Source organism: Apis florea, unplaced genomic scaffold (genome assembly GCF_048593485.1).
Source record: "Apis florea isolate Af1SG1 unplaced genomic scaffold, ASM4859348v1 contig_2274_pilon, whole genome shotgun sequence".
Lineage (NCBI taxonomy): Eukaryota > Metazoa > Arthropoda > Insecta > Hymenoptera > Apidae > Apis > Apis florea.
In genome coordinates this window covers 303,373-330,050 of record NW_028256550.1, presented here as the reverse complement: position 1 = coordinate 330,050, position 26,678 = coordinate 303,373, and the positions used below count along the sequence as shown (strand labels likewise).

Genomic DNA, 26,678 nt, shown 5'->3' with positions numbered 1-26,678 from the left:
TATTTTTTTAATATCAGATTATGCTGTATAAACTTTTTGTTTTGTTTTCATCATCAATCTGACAAAATATTATTGCCCAAACTATACTCGATTTCTGCAATTTGCAATTAGTATGATAAAACGTAAACGGTAGAAATAGTTTCTTTATTTTAATAAAACCTAGTATATCTTATAGCATATTTATAGTATTATCAATCTATTAAAAAATATAAATCTAAAATTTATTCGGATATAATCTGCTGAATCGAATATAACAGATTTTATATCAAATCTGCGGTCTTTTATAATAAAATTTTTAAAAATATACCACTACAGATTTAAATAACTTCATTACAATTATTATTTTAATGTATCATATTGTGTATCTAATTTTTATAAATTTTAATTCATTTAATTTATTTATTTAAAAATAAAAATTAAAATTACGTTCATAATTAATCTTTATATTATATAATAATATTTGCATAAAATATAATACATACAAAAGTTCTACAAAATCTCATATATAAATATATATTTTAAGTTTTATATTAATTCATTCCGATCAAGATTTATATTTTCGGAATGTTAGATTATATTTCAGTATTATATTTGTGTATTTATTTTAATACAAATATATTATAGATGTCAATATTAAAAATCGATTTTTACATTAAGGCAAGCATGGGCATTGAATTTTTAATAAAAAAATTTATACATAATACAAAAATTATTACTATAAATTTTAAAGGCACTAAGTAGCATAATTTAAAAAAATAAGTTATTTTTGTTCATGGATCCATAAGATTGACTGAAGGTGGTCGTACATTTAATTGATATTCTCCAAAAACCATAGCTGCTATCCATTTATATTGTTCTTCTTTTAATGATCCTGCTAAAGTATTTCCGAAAAATGGAGTTTCTTTACATCTAAAATTAAAATTTTTAAATTATTCTATTATATTCATTTCTGTTGTATAGAATAAATTTAATTATATTATTTCTATAATACTTTAATAATTTTGTTGATAAATAAAAAATTTTTAACATTATTACCTAGTTGGTTTTTTATTTTTAATTATGAATGTAATGGACCATCTGTAATAAGAAATATATATATGTATAAATAATTTTAAAAATTCTGCAAAAAAAAATTATTATGTAGTAAAAGATTGTAATTACCCCGTTTGTGGATTTCGTTTTGATTCGTGACCCAAATACCAAATGATATCTTCTATTTTCCATTCGTATAATATATTCGCACACACTTTGTCTTTATAACAATAAAGTTTCGCTTGACTAAATTCGAAGAGATAGTTTTTAAAATTTTTCGATTTTGTATCAGCAAATTTAAGTTCACCAGACATTGTCATTGGTGGTTTTATCTTAAAAGAAAAAATATTACAAGATTAAGAAATAAAATTTAAGAAACAGAATTCTATTTATTTTTAATGTTATATATTAGATTGGAAAAAAAATTCTTACGATTTTTATTATTTTAATTTTAAATGCTCTATTTTCGAAATTGATGCTAAATTGCATTGAATTTGTATATAATTTTAAAATGCATTTTTTGTTCTGTGAAAATGTGATATTAATTTTACTTTCAAATTAGTTTTCCTGATTTTTTAGGATGTTAAAAACAACATGAACAAAAAGCAGATTCGAACAATTTTTCTATTCCAATTCAAATTAGGAAAGTTGCTAAAACAGCTCGCGATATCAATGAAGTGTTTAGCCTTGGGACCATTAACAAACGTACTGCGTAATGATGGTTTAAAAAATTTCGAAGCGATGACGAAAACCTTGAAAACGATGAGCGCAATAGTCGACCATCAGATGTTGACAATAATGACCTGAGAGAGATTGAAGCCAATTCTCGTACAATTCGAGAGCTTGCTTCTAACGTATACAACAATTTGTAACTATCTACAGAAAATTGGAAAAACAAAAAAGCTTGATAAATAGGTGCCGCACGAATTAAAATCGTTGTTTTCAAATGTCATCTGCACAATAAAAATGATCTATTTCTCAAACGAATTGTAACGTGCGATGAAAAATGAATTCTTTATGACAATCGGCGATGATCAGCTCTGTGGCTAGATCATGATGAATCTTCACAACATTTCTCAAAGTCAAAATTTTAGTGATAGTTTGATGAGTTTGATTCATCATAACTTTCTGAATCCTGGTGAAAGCATTACAGCTGAAAAGTATTGTCTCCAAATCGAGAAACTTCAACTTTTATATCCAGCACTGATCAACAAAAATGATCCTATTCTTTTCTACGATAATTACCACACGTCGCTCGACTGATTCTTCAAAAGTTGAACGAATTGGGCTACGAGATCTCTCATCTATCATACTTGCCAGATTTCTCGTCTATCGATTACCACTTTTTCAAGCACCTTGACAACTTCTTGCATAAGAAATGCTTCAAATCTCTGAATGAGAAATGCTGAAACGGCATTCAATGTTTGCCACCTCCAGGAGTCTAGAATTTTATTCAACCAGAACAAAAAAACTTATTTCTCGTTGACAAAAGTGCATTGATTGCAATAATCTTTATTTTGATTAATAAAGTTTTGTTTGAACTGAGATGTGAATTTGAATTTTATAGTTAAAAACCGCAAGAACTTTCTTTCCAACCTAATAATTCTATAATATATACAAATATAATATAATATATGCAGTTCTAAATATATTAAAAATGCAATTGAATATAATGAAGACAAAGGAATTAATATAGATTAATAATATACATATAATACATATAATACATATACATATATATATATATATATATATATATATATATATATATATATATACATATAAATAATAAATAAAAATATTTGAAAAATATACATTAAAAATTTAGATCTTTATAAGAAATAATTATAATGAAACATTTTGTATATAATTTTCTTTATTATTATATTTACCAGAGATACTATATCCTTATATAATCGATCTTTCTTAAGTATGAGAACATTGTCCTTTCTATCTTCGGGATCCCAGTATCCCCATCTTGCTACTGCTTCAAGGACACGTTCTTTATGATGTAGTGGTCTTTCTAATGCACCAGACAGTGTATATTCCTCCAAACATAGTTCATGAGCTAACATGTTTGTTTTGTGTGCCAATTCTTGGCATATATCATATGCAGTCTTTTGTGGTCCAATCTATAAAATAAATTGTATTTTTTGGATATTTATCTATAATTTATATTTATTTACAATAAATTAAAATTGTATTGTGGAATTTTATAGAAAGAATCCCAAAATAAACAAATTATCCTTTGAACACAATTATTTTCTAAATTAAACCTTGTGTCATAAAATTTTTCAAAAATAAGTTTTATTTTGTTTCATTATAATAATAGTAACAAATCTAGTGAATATGTCTTCAAGATTTTGAACTGATTTTTGTTATTTTGAAATGAAACTATATATTTTTACTCAGATGAAAATCTATTTCATGATAAATTTATCGATTTAAATATGTTGACTTTCCAATATCATTCAAAATTATTTACTATCATTTAAATCCTATCTTTATTAAAAGTCAAAAATTATTTTTTATCTTTAATATATTCAAAATAATCTCGGACGTTAATCATTGATTTGCTCTATTTCTAAAAGATAAATGCACATTACAGAAATATTAATAGACATTTCTTATACAATTTTTCTTCAAAAATAATGAAGTTATCAGTAAATTTTTTTATCTTTTATAAAATCACAAGAAAAAGTTTAGATATGTAAATGAAATCTTATAATTTAATGAAGAAAATTTAAATAGCAGTAAATTTTGAGTCATCTTGGAACATCAATACAAAATTTATCATGGAATAAACTATACTTGAATAAAAATATATAATCATTTTTTTATAAAAACAAAGGCCACATTGAAATCTCAAAGATACATCTAGATAAGAATAAGAATCAATTTTTTTCATCATTATAAGAAAATCTTTTGAAATAAAGTTCTTATTTGAATACCTTTTTTCAATAAATAGTTTAGAAATAGTTTAGGAAATAAATGAGACATCCTATAATTATGATGTATTTCGTACAAAAATCTAGCTAATTAGTTTATTTTCATAAAAATTATATATTATTACAAAAAAAAAAGAAAATTAAATATTTTTCAAGAATAAGGACAAAGTATTTCATAATGTTTATATTTTACAAATAAAAAAACACTCAATTCTTTTACAATACAATACTTTGAAAATTTTGATAAAACAAAAATTGATACAAAAATAAATAAAAAATAGAATTCTTCTTTTATAATTCTTTTATAATCTTTTTTAATCATATAACATAGTTTTGATTATTTAATAATTACTTAATAAATTTAACATATGTTTGATATATTTCTGATATATATCAATTGTGCTAATGTCTTTATCATATTGTTTTTGTGGATATTTTCCTTATTTGAATTAATTTTAAATTTTACTTAACATGATATAATATAAAACAATTTAACTATAAGAAGATTGATTATACATTTATGTTTTGTAATTTATAAATCAAATTAAAATTTATATAATATAAAATTTATATTATATAATTATTTTAAAATATACTTTCTATTATTATAAAGATCATTATAGTTTATTAGATCATTATATTATTATTAGATCATTATATTAATTTAAGTGAAAAATATTCTCACAGTCACATTGACGCATTCCCCATCTCTTGAGAAAATATATATCCAAATTTTGAGATCGCCTGAGGGTGCTCCACGTAAGCCATTATTTGAACCATGATGCTTTTCGAGAATTTCCAAAATTTTCGCCTCTTTTGCTAAATCTGCAGCGGTCAATTGATATAATTTTGGATATAATTTGATCAAATCACCAATCACTCTGGTTTCGGACCTATTCCATTCTTCTGCGCTGTTTTCACCGGCATGCATCAACGTTGGTCCCCAAATCGCAGAAAGATTTTCACTAGTCATCAAATTCTTCGAACTTTGTTGACTTAAACAGTGAAGATGAGCAAGAATTCTCCTAAGCGTTGCCGCTGGTATTGGAGTCAATGTAGACAATAATTTACTATATGCTGAAACTCGTTCATTTTCATTGACGGTTTCTAAAATGAAAAGAATATTTATTATATATTTTTTTTAAACTTTTGTAATATTTCTACTTATTGTAGTTAAAAAAATATAAAAAAAACATTACAATATTTATATTATAAAAATTTTGTATATTTAAATATATTTCAATATAATAAAAATAATAGTTTGAAATTTAATTATATATTTTAATTTTAATTTTAAAATAGAAAAATGATTAATCTAATAATTTTTGATTGATTATAAATTTATAAAATATGTTTTTGTTGTATCTTATTTATAATAATATTTAATAATGATTGTATGCATTTTTATGAAGAAAAAAAAAGTTAAAGATGCTTTTATTAAGGAACTTGAAAAAAATCATGATTTATTATCAACTTTTATGCGATTTTCACGCAATATTTCATCATCATCAAGAGATAAAAAATCAATTGCAAACTTTAAAAAAATTTGAATATTTGAATTAAAATTTATATAATATAAAATTTATATTATATAATTATTTTAAAATATACAACATTCATTTATTCCTTTACTCTTAAAATATTCTTTTTTATATTATTTTCTTTAACAAATGACACAAAAAAATATTATAGTAAATAATAAAATTATTTTGAAAAATACTAATTTAAGAATATTAATAATAATTATATATTGTACAATATAAAAATGTTTTAATTGTTAATGTTTAAATTTTTTGAAAAAAGAAAAAAACAGATATTTATAAATAGAAATGTAACTTTTTCTAAATTTCTAAATTTTATAACGCTTCAAAAATCATAATAAATAATATATAATTTATTATTTATTTTTTAATTAAAATAAAAAAAAAGAAAATTTCATCATTTATTCTTTGTTTCTATTAATATTATTTGCTATTATGTATCATATATGATACTACATATTCTATATATATCTTCCTTTATATATATTCTTATATATTATAATGAATATTATAATGATTATAAATTTTTACTGAAATTTTGTTGAACAAAAATAATTATGCACATTAAAAAAAAAGATTAACTAAAATTCATTATATTTTTATTTTTTTCATATTATTTAAAATTAATATAATAATATATTAATATTTTTCTTTAAATGTAGAGATAAATATATATATTAATAATATATATAATAATATTAAAAAGATAATGCGAATTGTAAGATGATTAATAATATCGGAAATTTTACAACACATTAAAATTAACTATGTATTACATAAGAAATACGTAATAGATTTTTTAATAATTATACTATTGTAAAAGTTTTTATAACTATCTTACAAGAAAATTCATTTATTTTGAAAAATCTTAAAAATTTTAAAATTTATCTTATTGTAAAAAATTTTAATAAAAAATTTGTATATATGAAAATATAAAATATAAAATATAATGAATTATATATATATTTATAAAGATGCATAATTTCAACTAGAAATTTTTTATAAAATATAATAAAATATGATAAAATGTTGTAAAATATAATGTGATAAAATATTAAAATTTAAGTATTTTATAATTTAAAATTTGGTCTATCTTGTATTACATACTATGTATATTTTAAAAAACGAAAAAAAACTGAAATTTTAATTTTAGTATTTTTTTTCAAAATTATGTTCCAATTAATAAAAAAATGTAAATATAATGCATTATGGTTTATATTCTTGCAATATATTATATAAAATGTTAATGTTTTAATGTTAATGTTAATTATATAAAATGTATATAAATTATATAAAATATATATTTATATAAATAAATTATATAAAATAAAATTATTATTAGTTTTGATAAGACTTATTATTTAACTTATTATTTGAATACATGACAGATATATGAAAATTTCTGTAAATTGTAATTTTGATTGTATATATATATATGTAACATTGATCGAGAGAAAAAAATGATATATTTGTTTTTTAAAAAAAAAATGTTTTTTTTTCTTTATTCAATTAATATTTGTAAATATTTTTTTTATACTTTGATTTTTTTTATCATTTTAACAAAAAACTTAATGTTTAAATAAATTTTGAATAATATTTCCTTATTATTACAAAACATTATTTGTATATATATACATATATATATATATATATATATATATTCAATTATAATATATAATTCAAATATAATACATAATTTAAATAATTCATTACTAAAAAAATTTCTTAGATTGTGTAAATAATATGTATATGTATAAATTTATTATTGAATATTTTTTATACTTTGTATTATTTATTATTTTTTTTGTTTTTTAATATTTTTTTATACAATTCAATTTCTCTCTAAATTAATAGTTTATACAGTTCTACAATTGACAAAATAAATATAATAATTTTATAATATATAATAAATAGTAAATTTTAAAATATATTTTTTATAGTAAAATTTTTATACATAGATATTATATATACATATTTGAATATTTCCCAATTTTTAAATCTTTACATAATTTAATTTCTTCATGTTTTCTATTTTATTTCATGTTGCAATTCGATACCATTTCATTGTTAATATATTTATTTCAAATTCAAATATAAATAATAAAAAAAATGAATGGCTCCTTACCTAAAGTAAAACAAAGACGATCATGAATATTAGAGGGAAACAATGGATTCGGTAAATCACGAAGAAATCTTCTAAGAACTGTGGCGACATCGTGCTCAGTATATGCACTTCTTGTAATTTGTGTTGCCCATGCATCGCGACGAAAGGCTTTCAGTAACTTAACTACAGCACTATTGGATCCATTTTGACGATAAATGCCTTTCGACATAATACCTTTAATATTATATTATTATTTTCATTTAATCCAACTTAACCATTTATAAATAAGAATATAATTTTATTAATTTAAATATATAAATTTTAGATAAAAGAATATAACTAATATACAAAAATAATATGTATATAAAAAACAAACATAATAAAAAAAAATGCTTTATTATATTTTCTAAAGAAAATAAAATTTTTTTTTAAATAATAAAATAATAAAAATTTGTAATTTTTAAAAAAACTTTACTTTTATATTTAATATTATAAAAACTATTTTTATTAGTATTAGCATAAAGAATTATTTATTTCGAATGTGTCATACAAATTTAATATATTAATGTAGATACTATAGATATTTAAAAAAATTAATCTCGTATATTTATTAGAAATTAATTTATATATTATATATATATTAATAATCTTTTATAATGTTATAAATGATCTACATACCATGAGCATAAATAAAGTTGATGCATTTGTCAAGAATCACAGGTACATTATCCTGTGTGAGTTGTTGTTGTTCTAAAGCAGGACCACAAGTAATGGCTGCTTGATAGAGTGCGTGTCTCCATGCGGATCCTTCATGGGTTCCTGGTGCAGTTACATGTAATGCACCGGTACCTCCTGCATCGACAACTACTACCGGAACTAATCCAGCACTGGGAATTGGTCCTTCTTGTTCTCGTAGAACTGTAATAGAAATTATTTTATTTTAATTACAGAATTATAATCAAAATTATTGTTAAAATTATTATTGTGATTTATAAGCGAGAAAGAAATATTTAATTTTAAAATTCATTGATCACTATTATTTTAAAAAGTTCGGATTTGTCAATTACAAAGAAGACATGAAAATAAAAGACAAAGAATTTTTTATATATTTTAAATAATACATTTATAATAATTACTTTTTTTTATAATTTTTTTCTTTATATTAATAAAAAGGATTAAATAGTCTTTAATATCTATTATGGTATCTTTTAATAAGTATAATAATATACGAACGTTAATATATTATATGTATATTATAGTTTTATATGTATAGTTTTATATTTATATATATTATAATTTTTTGCGGGTCTTCCTCTTAGTGATTGTGAAATCGAAATATGATAATATGAAATAATTATCATAAATATAAATTTATGATTATGCGATATAAATTTCTAGTTTGGAAACATGGAGGTTTCAAGCCGAAGCAAATATTAATTATTAGTAATCATAAGTTTATTATAAAAAATTTCATTATTAATAAATAAATTTTAATAATATTATTTAATATTATTTAATATTATTATAATATTATTAATATTATTAATATTATTTAAAAATGTGATTTTCTCGTTGATTTTAATGAATTTAAAAATAATTAAATTAGAATTAAAAATATAATTTTCAACAAATTTTTCTTATATAAATTTATAATTACATTACTGTTCGATTTATGATTTGTTTGATCTTACAATTTGTTTCGAGACATTTATAAAAAACTTTTAGATTCATAAGAAATTTAGATTTATAATTAGTGTACATATTATATTCTATTTTTTGAAATAAATATATTATTTGTATTTGGATATCTAATTCTTTCTAATGATGTTTTAATTATAATAATTCATAAATGATAAATATATATAATGAAACTAATAAGATCGTTAAAAAATCCTAAAAAATCACAATGAAATTTTATATATTTACAATTAATAATTACAATAAATTAGTATGATAAATTTTTAATCAAAAGATCATTAAAATCTCTCTAAATAATTATCGATTATTAAATATCAAAATTTTTTCTGTTGATTATTTATTTAAGCAAATTAGTTAACGATAATTTAAATTATTTTTATGTTATTATTAAAGTTATTTTTTGTTATTATTATAGTAAAGGATAAAAATATAAGCCTAAAGATTTAAATAATAAATATTGTAATTATATAGATCAAATAAATCAAATAAAGTTAAAATAAAATAAATTTATTACTTATTCTCCTTAGAGTAGTAGTAAATTGTATTATTTGCTATAACAAATAAAATGAATTAATTTTTAGAAGTTTTTTTTTTGATTTTACTAATTTTATAATTTTATATATATAAAATAACTTTTATATATAAAATAACAATAAATAGTTTAACAGATTCATCATTGTTTTGATTATAAATCTTTATATTATATAATATGATTATATAAATATTAAATTTGTAACTTAAATATATAATTTAATAACTTAAATATGTATTTAAATATTTTCACAAAAAATATATTTCTTCTATTTATTTTATAATATTAAAACAATAAATAAATAAATTTTTTATTCTTTTATATTTATAATATAAATATAAATTTTATATATAATAAAAGAGTTGTTATATATATAACATACAATATTATAATAAAGTATATAAATATTAAAAATAAAAAATTTATTGATTTATTATGTACTAAAAATAAAAAATGTTTTAATTCATTTTGTATTATTATCTGATAATTAAAATAGATAAAAAAAAATTTAATTTAAATACAAAAAGAAATATTTAATTAATATTTACATTACAAAATTAAATTATTAAATAATGAGATTTTGCTAAAATATAAAGTATGAAATGAATTGTATCATAAAATTAATTAAAATCAATAACAACAATAATCAAATAAAAAGAAATGATAAAAGTTTATCTAACAGAAAAATAAGTTATAGGTTGATTAATAAAAAAAAAATAATGTTTAACATCTTAAAGCATTTGAAACATGGATGAATTTATTATATAAAAGTAAACCTTATCGATTTCAATAATCTTGTTAAAGTTAAGGACATTATTTTAAATAATTTCTTTTTAATTTAAGTATCCAGCACATAGTGAGTGATTCCAGCAAATAAAAAATCATATAAATATTTATTAAAGATAGTTTAATCTTTATCAACTTTCATAAGTAAAGAAAAAAAAATTTTTAATTTTTATAAACAATTTTTGAATTATGTAAATTGTTAATTTATTTAGATTTTTATATAAATTAATATATTTTAGAAAATCGATTTTAAAAGTCAAAACGAATACAAAAATTTTTACAAAAAAATGTCGATTGATTTATTCAATTATTTATTAGTAAGTAATTTAAATTTATGTTAGATGAAATTTTATAAAACAAAAGAAACAAAAAGAAACAAAAAAACATATATATATTGATGAAGTAAGAAGAATGAATCAAGATAAAATCATCTCATTATATCTAACTTAAATTGTATATTAGCTTGATTAAATAATTAAGTCTCAACTCATTTTTATTTATAAAATTTTATATTTTTTTTCATCTCTAGAAACAATTCTTCAATCTTATAAATATGACCGATAAACATCTTTTGATCAAATAATTATAATTCTAACAGTTACTGTCTAATTTTTTAAATAATTTTTACTAAAAATTAATTTTAAAAATTTTTAGACAAAACTTTTATAAAATATTTTTCTTATTAGATATGATAGATAAAAAGATAATAGATAAATAAATCAATTTCTTAAATTTTATAAAGATTGTATTCATTTAATTCATAATATTATTATTATAATAAAATATAAAATAAAATTTATGTTGAAAATAAAAGAAAAATTAAAAAAAGATAATTTAAAAATTTTAAATTCTTTTCATTAATGATTATTTTATTATTATATTATTATTATATTATTATAAACTTTTATTTAAAACAATAATTAGCAAAAATATGCAAATGCTTTTTACAAAAATCAAATCATAAAATTTAAATTACAAAATAAAAAACGGATCTGTAAATTTTAATTTAGTTTAATTTAAAAAAAAATTATTTGTAAAAATTTTGTTTGATATCATATCATTAAATTTTATTCATACATATGCATCCATGATAAACAAATGCACAATTAAAAAAAAAATAAAGTCTAAATCTACATAAATCTATATTATAAACAAGATAAATCTTTTTTTATGAGTAAATTTTTCTATTCTAATTTAGACAACAGCATTTTAATCTAACTTAATATAATCTGTAAAATGTGATTTAAAAAAAATCTAAACTTGAAATCTTTTTTTTTCTATGAAATAATTTTGGTTAAACTAGATTAAAATATGACTGATAATATCAAAACAGAAAAATTTATTTATTTATTTAATTATATATAAAGATTGAAGATTTTATCTTTTGATTATACTTTGTACTTTATAAATAATGTAGAAGATAAACATATTGACACACATAATCACAAATGCACATGTATAGATAGAATTAATAATATAATATCAATAGATTTTTGTGAATAATTTGAAAACTCAATCACCGAAAATTTATATAAAGAAAAATTACTTAAAATGATATCCTTAAAATACTTCTTATATAAATCTACTTCAAATATAAATTAGTAAAAAATCGATAAGTTATCGATAAGTTGTTCATGTTATTGGAAATAAAAAAATGATGAATTAGATTTGAAATATTTTAAATTTTAGATAAGCCCATAGACTTTTATTTAATTCATAAATTAAATAAAAAATTTTTTTATTTTTTTGATATTTACAGAATATTTTTAATTAAATAAAAAAAAAATATTCAAAATTTAATATTTAAGATTCTATAGCACCAAAAAGAGCAAAAAATGTCCAATTAATATAAATTCTATATCATAGAATCATAGTTACATAATCAATCCTTTTATAATACACATAAAATCGATTTTTATCATTGATGAATTTTCTAATGAACTAAATATAAACAGAAAACTTGATTCAAGAGATTGATTTAAGATTTTTAACCAATGTTAATTAATATTAACAGAGATTACTTCATAGATGCGAACAAACTAAAAACTATTAGCAAAGCCGTACAAAAAATGCACATTTGCTATTATCATATTCGAATAATAAACAAACATGAATTGCCTGACCTGAGAATAATACTTTTTATTCAATACTATTAAATACTAAATGAATACTGAAAATTTGCTATAATACTATAATACTATGTATTATGTATTACTATGTATTATATTTAATAAATACTTTAAATTTGAATATAATACTTTAAATTTTTTTTCTATATACTATATTTTAATATAATGCAAAACTTTTGTTTTATTTATATTTACTTTAGATATAAAGCATAGAAGTCAAAATTATATAAATTTAAAATATTTTTGTAATTGATTATAAATTATAATATGTGATATATATTTTATAATATATTAAATTTAAATCTTTAATCAAAATTTATAAATCCATCGCGGCATAAAAATAAATTTCATAATGAATTATAATGATTCAAATAGTTCAATATAAAAATGAATTGATTTACATAAAAATATGAATTAAGTAATAAAATTATATTGTAAATATATTTTAAATTATATTATAATTACAGTTTCATTAAGAAATTTTTTTGAATAAAATCAGAAATTAAAAATTATACTTGTAGTAATAACAATCAATAACTTTGGAATATGTTATACTAAAGAATGTTATACATATCGATATACATATATTTTTCTTTTTGACAGTATATTTTTCTATTAAATACTAAATTAATCTAATGCTTCGTTTTACATTAATATCTCAATTTTGATAAAAAAAAAAAAAGAAGAAAAAAAGATGTTTACCGATACATCGTGCTTTTCGAAGATCAAGTTCTCCAAAAGTTATAGCCATAAAGGAATCCAAAGATTTCGTATAAATTAATGTTCGTTGATATAAAAGGACCCAAGCTGCAAACCATGTACCCGTTACACCTTCCTGAAACATGTAACAATTAATATTAATTAATAGATAATTTCAAAGAAGTTTATTTAATAATAATTTAATATATTTTATTTAAAAAAAAATTATAGAAATATTTGTTTGTGCATTTATAATACAGCAAATATAAATAAAAATTATTATTATTTATATAAATAAAAATTATATTTTTTTATTAAATATATTTTTAAATATATTTTATAATATTTTTATATAATATTGCAAATACTCATTACATTCCATATATATATGAATATTTGATTATTTTCTTCAAAAATAATCATAGTTAACATGAATTGAATAAAAACTTTTTGTACATTTTGAATGTAAATATGAATATTAGGCATTAACAAACATTTAAATTTAAAAAAAGATGAAATAAAATTTTAAGAATTTGAACTTTATTTATACTATGCTTATACTATGCTCATTTTTTTCTACCTTTAAATAGGCCCATCCCACTCTTGTCAATTCAGTTGTATATTTTGTGGGAAAAATTGTAGTAATGGCTTCTAGTATTCTTTGAGCCCAAATCCTTCGTTCTGCGATTCCTTTCGCATAGAATACATGGACACTTGGTCGTCCTTCACCACTAATTGCTATACAATATACGGTTTCTCCATCAATTATCCTGAACATTTTGAATTATCTTTGTTATTCTCCTATTGATTTAATATTTAACTTTTTATGAAAATTATTTTTTTTTTCATCTTTATTTTTTATGGGATTATTCTTTAAATAATAAAATTTTTATTCAGAAAGAAAATTTATCAAAAATTTTATAAAAAATATAACGTAATCAATCAATTAAATAATAATAAATATAATATAAGCAATTAAAAATATTCTTTAAGATTAGATTAAAATAGAATAAATATATTATACATATATAATTTATATTATACATATATAGTATAATAACGAAAAAAGAAAATATAAAGATTTTAATATAATCGCAATTTTAATATAATAAATGATTTTAAGCATTCTTTTGAACCTCCTGTTCATTATCATTATTTAAAGATGTCTTTTATTCAATAAAAAATTAGACTCACTTAAAATCCTGGAGAAGATGAATGCTGTATACTGTATTGAGATCAATGAATTCTTTTAATGTAGACATGCTTTTATCAGTATAAAATGAAAGTTTTTGATCAGCCAAGACTGCTGCTCTCAGCACTAGATCTTTCGCTCTTTCTATTCCTATACCAGTTCTATAAACGATTCCTCGATGTGTCATAAGATTTTGTAGTTCATTTACTTTTGGTCTTTCTAATTTCATTGATTTTGTGATTGGTATTGTACTGTTCTGATCACGATTTCTGGACAATAATTTACTGCTACTTTTTACAAAACTCATCACGTTTGGTCTGATTCCGTGCCCAGTAGAATCATGTCTCAATTTTTTCAATTTCTGAATTACACTCACGCATTTATGTTCTTCTGTGATCTTATTAGCTGAAGAACTTGAAGATTCGTTGGTGCTAGTTGTATATATAGCTACAAAAGAATAAAATATATATTTATTTTTCAATAAGTTATATAAAATATATTAATAGTTTTGAGAGCTAATTAAATAGTATTAATAATGTAGCTTTATAAATATTTTCGATTACATTTATTTTATGTGAAAGTTATTAAATTTCTGAATTTGATACTTACTCAGTTGTTATTGATGTTTATTAATAATAATACGTAAAAAGAATGTGACAAATGCTATTTTCAATACTTTTTTTTTAATCAAAAGAAAATAACCACGTTAATAATAGCTACCGATTCATTAATAAAATATATTTTCTTATTTATCTATTTATTAAAATGTGCCAATAATTGTTTAGGTGATTTAAAATTGAAATTTTAATTCAAAAATAAAAATGAATAGCATGACCAAAAAAATTTAAGGAATTGCAGAAAATATTGCATGAAAATCCAATATGAACATTAACGGGAATATTAAAAAGATTGTTTGATTTATTAAATGGCAGTTTAATTTCTAAGTGTTTGATCTATATAGAAGATTAAAAAAAGAACGATAGATTTTGCATAAATTGTGAAGAATTGATAATATAAAATCAAATTTGTATCAATCAATTTTTACTACTCTCAAAGCATAGAAAGAAGCAGCTCTTATATTAAAGCTTATATTAAATAATAAGAGAAAATGAAAATTAGTTATATTATAATGATCCTAAAATTGAGAATGGATTCTAAACAATTTATATTTCCAATATCGAAATTTATAATATTCCAATAACACTCATAAAAAGGAAAAAAAAATTGTTTTATACTTTATGAAATTATGAAAGTGTTATTTATTATGAGCTGTTAAAAATCAATTAAATTGTTTCAGCAAAATTAATAAGAACAATTAAGCAAATTGGAAAGAACATTAGTCGCAAAACAAATAGCGAATAAAAGACGAAAAATTATCTTTTTTCATGATAATGTTTACATAGAGCTATATTGCAACGATTGTAAAAAACTATTGGAATTTAGATAAAAAATTTTACTACATTCCATTTTTTCACAAAACCTCATGATTTTCATTTATTTAGATCAATGTAGTATGCATTTGAAGAAAAACGATTTCGAAACAATATCAAGAAACGGATTGAATCAAAACTCAAATTTTTTTTATCGTGGAATGCATTTGTTATTCGGAAAATAGAAAAAAGTTATATGAAATAGAGAAATCAATATTGAAAATATTGTAATTAAAATATATTATTTTATTATTATAATAAATGTGTTTTTTTCGGCCTCAAAAAAGCATTCAAATTTAAGAATGATATTTAAAATAAAAAAATTAATTTTTATATTATGTATTTGTTATATCTTTAAGTGATATTACTAATATATATTTATAATATATATTATTAACATTTATATATTATATATTATATTATATTTATATATTAATATATTTATTAATATAATATTTATTCATTCCTTTTGGTAAATAAAATAAGTTAAAAAGTTAAATAAATATTTGTTTACATAATTTCAGCATATTAAAAAGATATATAAATAAATAAAATTTTACATATTATATGTATATGTAATATATAATTATTTATTTAATTTTGATAATAAATAACTTTATAATAATTATTGTGATCCAATATTATTGCTTGTGCTTTGTTAAAATTAAATTATTTTTAAGTTATTTATTATTTATTTATATAATAATTTATCAATTAAATATTTTTAAATTTTGATTTTTTAGCAATATGCAAAAAATATTTCACATGTTATCGAATTGAGAGCATTAAACTATTAATACTAATTCCTAACAATTATTCTTAATTTTTAACGATATAATATACTTCTGTATATTACTTAATATTAAATTAATATTTTTGGAATTTGAACTATTTTTCTCTTTTTTTTTTGAACATTAATTTAGAAAAATTTTTATAAGTTTTAATTTTTTTTAATTTTATTCGAAGTTTATAAATTATTGAAATTATCTAAATTTTATAATAAAATAGTTACCTGAATTATCGCTAGCTGTTGTAGTGACAGTTGTAGATACTGAGACAGATATAATAGGAGAAAAAGATGTTTGACTTAAACGATTTTTTGCTGTTAACTTTCTAGGCGGGACAGCAGGTTGTTTTCGCGTTACCAGATGCGCTAATTTTGGTAATAAAGCCGGATTTTTTCCTGTAGCATTTTTATCCGATTGTAAAAGAATTTCTGTGACCTCATCATATTCGTTTTTTGGCAAAGAATCGAATCTTCTTGGTGGTTCTGGTGGTACTGATGAAATATGCTCAACATCTTTTTCGTTAATATCATTCTGTATTTCTTCATTATCAACTGTTTCCTGAAAATCCAAAATACTTCCAGAATTGCTTGGCGTATCGTTGGTAGCCAATAAAGTTTCCAATAACATTAGATCGTTATTTTCAAAATTACTATATACATTTTCGTCAGAAGTTTTTGCAAATGGATCAAATTCGAATAATAAAGATTTACTGCTTTGTTGTCTATTTTCTGTGTTATTAGGCTTTATTTCTTTCTCCATTTGTGCTTTTTGTGGCGATAGATTTTCATACAATGAATTTTGAATGGATGCTTGACTTTCATTGGATGCGTTGGATGTTCGATCAAAAAGACGCACTTCTTTGTCCAGGGTGTCCTCTTCTATGCTAGATATCCTATCCAGCTCTTCGATTCTTTCAGATTTTCCTATTGGTGTAGTATCGTAAAAAGTCCAAGAATCAGACCTTGATAATCTTTTAATGTTATCCAATTTATCTTGTGGTAAAGTTATGTTGATGTCAGAAAGGTTCAAACTTTGATCAGAATCACTAGCCTGATAACAAAAATTTAGTTAAAATTATTATTTATGCTAAATATAAAATGTAGAATATTAAAAGTAATATTAATAGAAAATGAATATACTTTTTTATATCAATAATAAATCATATTATTATTTAAGGAAATTGGATTGGATTGGATCAAGATCAGAAAATTCGTATATAAGTATGATGCTTTTTCTTAATATTACAATCAAATTTTTTACTTTTTAATACTATTTTTATTTTTTTACTTTTAATTTGCTTTTTTAATATAATTTTTATTTTTAGATTTAATAATTTTTTGTATTTTTTTAATATAGTCAAATATATGAAATCATAAAATTATCTAAATTATGTAAATTCATAAGATTATATTAAAAATTTATATTATTCGATATTATATTAATTATTAAATTTATATTATCTATTATTTATTATTTATCACATTAAAAATCTATATTAGATATATTATAAATTAGATTTTATTATATTATTAAAAAATATGAAAAATTATTTTGAATTTAAAGATAAAAAATTGTATAAAAAATAAAATAGAAAAATAAAAATAACATTATAAAATACGAAATCTGATAATGTAAAATTAAAAAAAAATATTATTATATTTATCTAATTACGAATTTTTTGATTTTGATTCAATCTATATCGATTACAATTACGGATAACTAAACTAAAGTAGCAAATACTATTTAATAAAATTTTAAACTTTAAAGATTATAATTTGTCCCAATATCTTCCCCCTGATTTACAGAAGAAAGATACTTGATATTTTAAATACTCGCATAGTCCTAATTATAAATAATTTTTATTTATTCTTTTATTCTTATAAATAACTATTCAAATTACAAATCAAAATATTAAAATATTTAAACAAATTATTTATTTTTTATATAAAATTGTACACACAAAAATTATATATATTATAAATTATAGATAAGATTTTAGATTTTTAATAATTTAGAAATGAAAGTATTATATAATAATATATAATTATATAAAAAATAAATATTATAAATAAAAATAACAAAGAGATATAATAAGAAAATAAGAAATTAAATATTTAAATTACATAAAATAATTTTAGAAATTGAATGAATATTAAATAATTAATTATTGGCTGAATATTGATAAATTAATACTGAAAAAAATAAAGAAAATTATGATCTCAAACTTTAAAAAATAATAATATTAAAAAATTTATCAAATATGTTTTTAAATGTTTAGAAATATCTGAAAGGATAAAAAATGTTTATTTTTCTTTCAAATATATCAAAAATAAAGTTTATTTTATTTTTGTTTTTATTTCTTTATGTCTAGTGAATAATTATAAATTTATTCAAATATTCTTACCTTTTTAATATATAAATAATAGAACATAAATTGAAAAAACTATTTATATATTTTCATGTGATTTAATAAAAATGAACAAACAAGAAATAAAAACTTTTTCTGTTTCGGAAAATATATAAGAAATTATATATTTGCAATTTTAAGAAAAAATTTTATAGTTACAGTAATTAATAAAGGAAAAGATAATAAAAAAATATAAATATGTCTTTTAGTATTTAGTGCTTTGTAATTATTTCTAATAAGTTAATATTAAACTATTACAGTTTTATTTGAAATTTTTATTTTATTTATTTATTGCTTAAGGAACATTAATTTATAGTTTTTTTTATTATAAACTTTTCTCGTGATAACTCCTCAATCAAGAGATTAAGTAGAGTAGAGATTAGGATTTATTGCATCTATGAAAATAATAACAAGTAGAATTTGAACAGAGATTATTAAAATTTATTAAATAAATAATTTAATTTAATAATAATGTAATTGCTTATTATAAATTAAAAAAAAATTCACTAATTATTAAATGAAAAAAAATAATATTATAATTACATATTAAATTTTTTTTCACATTCTAAAATATAATTTTAAGAAAAAATTAATTAATAATAAATTGATTAATTAGTAAATAATTTTTAAAAACATTCTTTTTATATTTCGAAAACAAATTTTATTTCTTATTTTCTTATTTTTGTTGCATATCAATTATGAAAATTAATAAACACTTGTAATAATTTATGTTTCATTATTGTGGAAAATGTAGACATATGTTTATAATTATTTAAAATATTTTATTTTATATTTTTAACACATTCATTTTAAGATACATTATTAAAATATAAATAAAAAAAACAATGATCGATCGAAATAATTATTCTGGTAATATAAATTATTCGCAAATAAATAAATACTTTATTAAACGTTATTTTTACCTGATTGAGTGCGAAATTAAGGAGATCAAACGATTCGGGAAAATCCCTGTCGACTTTGTCAGAGATGGTCGAACTAATCGTATCATATCGACTGCTACCCGACGTGACAGATTGCAGTTCGTCGTAGATAGATTCGTCAGGATGTGGAGGAGGATATGCAGGAGGTGGTGGGTTGTGACACGTTCCGGAAAGATCCTCCTCATTTCTGATGCTTCTCAGATTACTATTTAGAGGACTGTAAAATGAAATGCTGCTGAAAATATCATCAGTTGGCATCGATACGCATCTTTCCTCTTCTACAGGATCTTTGAATTTCTTGTTAACGATTGAATTATCTCGTATAATATCATCTTGATTTAACGAAGTTAATCGCCGTGTTAAAAGATTTTTTACCGATTTCTCCAATCTAATGCTAGCATTTTTTGTGCTCGAAATTACTGCACGGCCTTTCATTGTCATTTTCTCTGATATTTCATCTTTCAATTGACGCGAACTGGTGCTCAGATTTCGAAAAAATTCATTGTTTGTGCTTCGTGTTTCTGATATCGATTTCGCATCATCGCTTTTTTCCGATTGACTCGAACTACCATAGCTACTGCATCGAGCTGATGGCAATGATGGTGGTAGTCTTCTTGGTGCTGGTATTGGTCGCTCAGACATTACCGATCTAGGTTTCGGTATTGGTTTCTCTTCCATCTCGAATAGAAATTTTTCAGTTTCGCTACTCGTTTTCAACCGAAGGATCCAGGAACGTAAAAGCTGTGCCACATGCTTCGGCCTCCTTAACAATATTTTTAACTCTTTCACTTGTGAGTTTTGAAATAAATATTATTGTTATTATAGATTGCAAAGCTATTAAGTAAACTATTTGTTAAATATTTTTCAATTCAAAGAAATTATTTTATTATAATAAATCGAATCTAAAATATTTTATTGTTTATTGATTAACGCGATAATTTTAGTAAATTTTCAACTTGAATTATTTAATATAATAATTTCATGAAAAGAAAATAATGCGATTATTGTTTTTCTGTTCAAATAAGTTTCAATTAAATAACTTATTAATTTAATGATTTAATATGATAAAAAAGATTTCAATTTATTTATTAAAATTATATGATATGACTATATGATTATAGAAGAATACTATTGACATTCAACTGTTTTATATTATAAATTCATTGATACATTCGAATTTTTTATCTATTTCAAAAAAAAATATTCAATATTATTTAAATCAAACAATCAACAAAATAAATTATATGCAACGTATCGAATTTTAATTTGATCATTTTTTAATTATTACTTTTCATACCTCACAATGGTTCAATTATTCAATTAATATTAATTAATCTGAAACAAAAGTTACAAATTACAATTCCATATTAATGAGAATAAATAATGAATTAATTAATTATACGAATTTAAAAAAGAAAGAAGAATATTGTGTTCAATATAATTGATATTCCAATATAAAATTTATGTATTTTAGATTAATAAAATTTTTTTTAAATTCAAAATTAACAATATTAAAAGTTGAAATTAAATTAAATTAAGTTAAATTAAAAAGAAAATTTACAGATGCATTATCTCAAAATAAAAAGCACATATTTATTGTACTATCATAAAAAAATGAAAATATATTAAACCTTTCGAGAAAATAAAATTCATTTTTGATCTTGCAAGATAATGTAAACCTATTAATATCTATTTTTACATTCCATAATTAATAAAAAAAATTAAATATAAATATTTGCATCCATCGAAGAAACTTATTTTCCATGCAATTGCATTTAAATTGTTGATTAATAGATTAATAAAAAATGGTCAATAAATATATAAAATATAAAATAATTGAATAAATAAGGTAGATAAAAATTGAGTGACTCGAGTGATTCATAAAGCTGTTTCCAAGATTCACAACTATTTGTTTAAAGCTTTGAAATATGTTATCAAGCGATTATTTTCTATAAACGATAGTATATTGATCATACGTCGCAACATCCAAAGGCAATTCCTCATTTTTGAAATCCCGTCGAGGCGTTGTACACTGACTTAAAAAACTATCAACATTTGCTTCGTACATTCTACTAACGATAGTACTTAGATAATAAAGACAACTCAGCGCGAAGCACTTCTGTACAGTTGAATCACCGCTTCCGAGTCACGTGATTAGCAATGAGCAGTTGGAATAAATCATGTTTTATAATTTCGATTGGTCTTGATTATCAGTTTCATGCATATCTTTTCTGAAGTTTAATAATTTTTATTTGATTAAATTTTACGTTAATTATAATGAAGTTAATTTATTATTCCATTATTTTCAAAAAATCACTTTTTCCTAATTTTATCCTAATTTTATTCGTTTTCAAAAATATTTCATTTTAATGAGATATCTGCTAAAATATGAATTATTTGATATTTTTTTTTTGAATTATTTTATAAGTAATACAAAACATTTATTCAAATATCTTAAATATAAATATGCGTTGTGCATATGTAAATTTTAAAATGAATACATTATTAAGGAAATAATTAGAATAATAATTGTATTATATTTAATATTTCTAATATGATTTTTAGTCTCAATATAATTTTCAATTGTTAAATATTTTTGAATATTAATTAATTAATTTTACTTTTTTATTGACATATTAAACGCATTTGATTAATAAAAAAGATTTAGGTTAAGATGCTATATTTTTTTCCTGCACATCTATTTTACATTTAACATAAATATTATTTTATAATGATCATTAATTGTTAATAAATAACAAATATTTAAAACATAATAGATCACGAACATTTAATAAATTAAACGCATCTGATTAATAGAAAAGATTTAGGTTAAGATGCTATATTTTTCATGCACATCTATTTCATATTTAATATAAATATTATTTTAAAATAATCATTTAAATTATTAATAAATAATAAACATTTAAAACGATATTAATATATATAATAAATATTAATAATATGAAATTTTTGGTTCCCGTAAAAATAACAATACATCATTGAAAACTTTGGCGCGTAGAATCGCGTTTTCTAATCACGTGATCATTAGTTACAGTAGTAAAAAAAAAAAAAAAAAAAAAACAATGAAAATTGACGCGTACAGTAATTGTAATGAGTCATCGCTTCGAAATCCGATACGCATCGAGTTTCCGGTTTTGCACTAACCAGCATTCAACATCAAGTTTCTATGCTTTCTCAGTTTCGATACAAGAATCGACAAACTAAAGCTAGATTCCCATGTTCCTCGTTCCTTGTCAGACAAAGGAGAGTGGTTCGTTGTTCCCTCTGCTCAACCGAGAACGGAACGTGAATCATGGCAAAGTCGTGCCAACAGATCCATCAGAGTTTCTAAAATTAACAGATATCTCCGCTGCAAATGATAAGTATTCCTCGTTATTCTCCAAACGCCTGCAACTTCCTACTTGTTACATTAATAAGTAAGGATTTATAAGCTAAAGTTGACTATTAAAAAAGTATTTTTAATTTTAAATTCACTAAATTTTAGTTAAATATTGATTATGAATTTTTCACTTATTTGTTTGTCCCACTTTTTCAAAGAAATTTTCATTATAAATATAACGATATTAGATTGAATTATAAAATTATACATTGTAAGACAAATTTTATATAAAAAATTGATTATATAAAAAATGATTATATCTCTAACAAATAAAATAAAAATCACGTAAAAATGATTTAAAATGTAGTAGTTTCTTATATTCAAATATTACTATATTGATTAAATGTGTTTGAAATTTAATTTTACAATTAATATCATTTTAAGGTTTAAATAATAATGCATAAATATATACAAGAGCTAATAATAAAAATGCTTCAATTAATTCTATCAACCGATTGATATATTATTAGCAACTTCGACAAGCAAATATTTATCAAAACGTTAATAAGTTTCTATGCATCCATATATTTCTGTTATATAATTAGATCTGTTTATACGAATAATATTATTTATGTTATGACATTTTTTTTCTTCGGTATTTATTTAATAATATTTAAAAAAATTTAATTAAAATCACAGCATTGATTTATTTTATATATACTGTAAGCAATGGGAGTAAACAACTGATGTTTGATCTTTTGATTTTTATGCGGCAAGCTTATTATGTTCTGTTAAATGAAATTTTTATTATATCGAAAAGTTAATATTTCAGTTAATGTTATTACGTAGTGGACTAAATTGAATTGATTTTTCTATAGTCAACCGAAGCTACTTGTTGATTCCCAAGTGTCCTCAAAAGGCATCATATAAAAAAATAAAAGGCACATACCTTAAAATGCGTCCAAAGCAAATTCACAAAATGATTTTTTGTCGATTTGAATATATTTCGCGTGACGACACACTTTAAATTTGTACATAGAACATTATTTAAACTCTTTATTGTTCAGTGGGGTCAGAGACCCAACTGACCGTTGGTCGTTGCCACTATCATGATATTTCTTTTTGTCTTTTTTCTTTCCACTTTAAAACAATATAAAACTTTTCATTAAACTCACAAAATACACACTAACACGAAATAGTTTAGAGATGCACATGACGGATACTCTCACGCACAAGACATGGCACACATACACGAATCTCACACTTCTATCATACTTATCTCCTTTCTCTTCGCATTCTTTGACATCTTTGTAAATTGTTTTCTTCTTAATTTTCGATGAGAAATATTCGTGCCATAAAAGACGAATAACAATACTCTCCTTTGGTATTTGCACAACGATAAAATCGACTAAGATAAGATAAAAATACTGATAACATATTTATTTCAGCACTTTTAGAGACTCGTATATCCACACCAACATTTTACTCTGAAGTCTACGCCAGACGCGCGCTACTGCCATCGAATCCCTACTCTTGTTACTGCTACTGTCTCTCTATCCCTACCATGCCGATTTACGAACCGTAATATATATGAGTATAATACATGTATATATAAAACATACATTTGATAATTATAAATTTAATCATAATATAAATAATTTTTATTTTAATTTTATATTACAGATCATTAAACGTTTATATGATATTAAAAAGAAGTGAAAATTTTTAATAATTTTTAATCTAATTTTAAAACATATAATATTTTTAAATTATGCAAAAAATAATTTTACTGGATAATTATATTCATCCTGAATTATATGCATTATTATCCATCATAATTATTTATTTGAAATAAACAAATCCATCAAAGTTTTTTTTTTTATTTTTTTAAAAAGAAGAAAAGAAATAAATAAATATATAAAAAATTGCAATAAATCAATAAATCAATTTAATTAAAAATTTAAAACATAAAAGAATTATATAAAAAATATGTTATTGATTACATGAATAGTATTGTTAATATAAATTAACACTTGTTAAATGAAATTTAAAAAATATAAAAAATAATATGATAATATATATATCTATATCTAATAATATATATCAATATAAAAATATATGTAATAAATATATAATAAATATAAAAAATTTTAAATACATTAAATAATATTAAAATAACATATATATCATATATATTATATTTTTATATTATATATAATATTATTAAATTTATTTGCTTTAATGTTTTTTTATGAAAATTAAAAGAAATAAACTTGATTGATCATCTGGGCAACGAATGAGTCATACAATTGTAGCATCACTGCCTAGCCGATAATTTTTATGAACTATAATGCAATTGAGGTTACCAGATTATATACTACACTGACTATCAGAAGATAAAGACCAATTTTGTTTCTAATATTATTGGATATACAATCTTATGTTCATTAAATAATTCAAAATTATAATCGATGATACATACGATATACTAATTATCATTCATTCATGAACATAATTCAGTAAAGTAATAAAATGTGTTGCTAAATATTAAAGAATATGTCAATTAAAGAAATATTACAAATTCCTATTGAGTATAACAATTATTAATATTGTACTATTAATAATTTATATTAATAATTTATATTAATAATTAAAAATTTATATTAATAATATATTAATAATTATAATTTTTAATCCTCTTTGCAAATAATAATTTATTTACGACAATATTGTTATATATAAGAATGTTTATAAAAATGTAGAACATTTTTGAAAGATGGATTTTAGATCTACTTATCATCAAAAGAATGAAAAAATTTTACATATGTATATCTGTTAAAACTTAATTATTTTATTAAATTAAATAGAGACAGCTAACTTAAATGAAAATGCTCGGTTGGATGCGCAAGTATTATGTCAATATTACTTGCATAACAAAATGAAATCTCAACGAAAATTCAATGTACTACTACTTTTTTAAATATATAAATGATATTTTTAAATTTCGGTTAAAACTAATATATAATATACATAATATCATGTAACAATGTATAATGTAACAATGCATTTATATCTAATTTATATCTAAAATTATTTAAAAAAGAAAACTTA

The 26,678-nt window shown here is 20.2% G+C and overlaps 1 protein-coding gene and 1 long non-coding RNA gene across 7 annotated transcripts; one reads left to right on the top strand and one right to left on the bottom strand.

Moving 5' to 3' along the window:
• Positions 1-644: 644 nt before the first annotated feature.
• On the bottom strand, positions 645-25,085 carry RhoGAP15B (RhoGAP_ARAP and RA_ARAPs domain-containing protein RhoGAP15B). Of its 6 annotated transcripts, XR_015290663.1 has the most exons (15): positions 23,223-23,259; positions 22,204-22,458; positions 20,210-20,990; positions 17,104-17,929; positions 14,664-15,108; positions 14,050-14,239; positions 13,473-13,605; positions 8,304-8,543; positions 7,647-7,859; positions 4,874-5,087; positions 4,666-4,805; positions 2,925-3,164; positions 1,162-1,364; positions 1,036-1,077; positions 645-909 (listed from the first exon to the last, which is right to left on the bottom strand). XR_015290663.1 is itself a non-coding variant. In XM_086902981.1 (14 exons), exons 3-14 carry the CDS (start codon positions 20,903-20,905, stop codon positions 771-773), a joined length of 3,789 nt encoding a protein of 1,262 aa, XP_086759107.1. In that variant the 5' UTR covers positions 20,906-20,990; positions 23,393-23,597; positions 24,517-25,085; the 3' UTR covers positions 645-770. The 6 variants fall into 6 exon arrangements, 5 of the variants coding, with proteins under 5 accessions (XP_086759107.1, XP_012344238.1, XP_086759106.1 ...); XM_086902981.1 differs by lacking the exons at positions 22,204-22,458; positions 23,223-23,259 and adding exons at positions 23,393-23,597; positions 24,517-25,085 and having other exon boundaries at positions 4,666-5,087; XM_012488784.3 differs by lacking the exons at positions 22,204-22,458; positions 23,223-23,259 and adding exons at positions 23,393-23,597; positions 24,517-25,076 and having other exon boundaries at positions 4,666-5,087; positions 20,210-20,987.
• LOC147658337 (uncharacterized) lies at positions 25,016-25,642 on the top strand. The gene is made up of 2 exons (XR_015290664.1): positions 25,016-25,172; positions 25,251-25,642. It is a non-coding gene; the product is annotated as an uncharacterized LOC147658337 (long non-coding RNA).
• The last annotated feature ends 1,036 nt before the right edge of the window (positions 25,643-26,678 follow it).

Excerpts from the sequence above, each read along its gene's own strand:
- RhoGAP15B (XM_012488780.3), bottom strand. The coding sequence starts at position 22,295 with ATGTACGAAGCAAATGTTGATAGTTTTTTAAGTCAGTGTACAACGCCT. Across the intron at positions 17,930-20,209 it reads TTAATTTCGCACTCAATCAG|GCTAGTGATTCTGATCAAAG; the intron begins GTAAAAATAACG and ends TTTTGTTATCAG. Across the intron at positions 8,544-13,472 it reads TCGAAAAGCACGATGTATCG|TTCTACGAGAACAAGAAGGA; the intron begins GTAAACATCTTT and ends TTTCTATTACAG.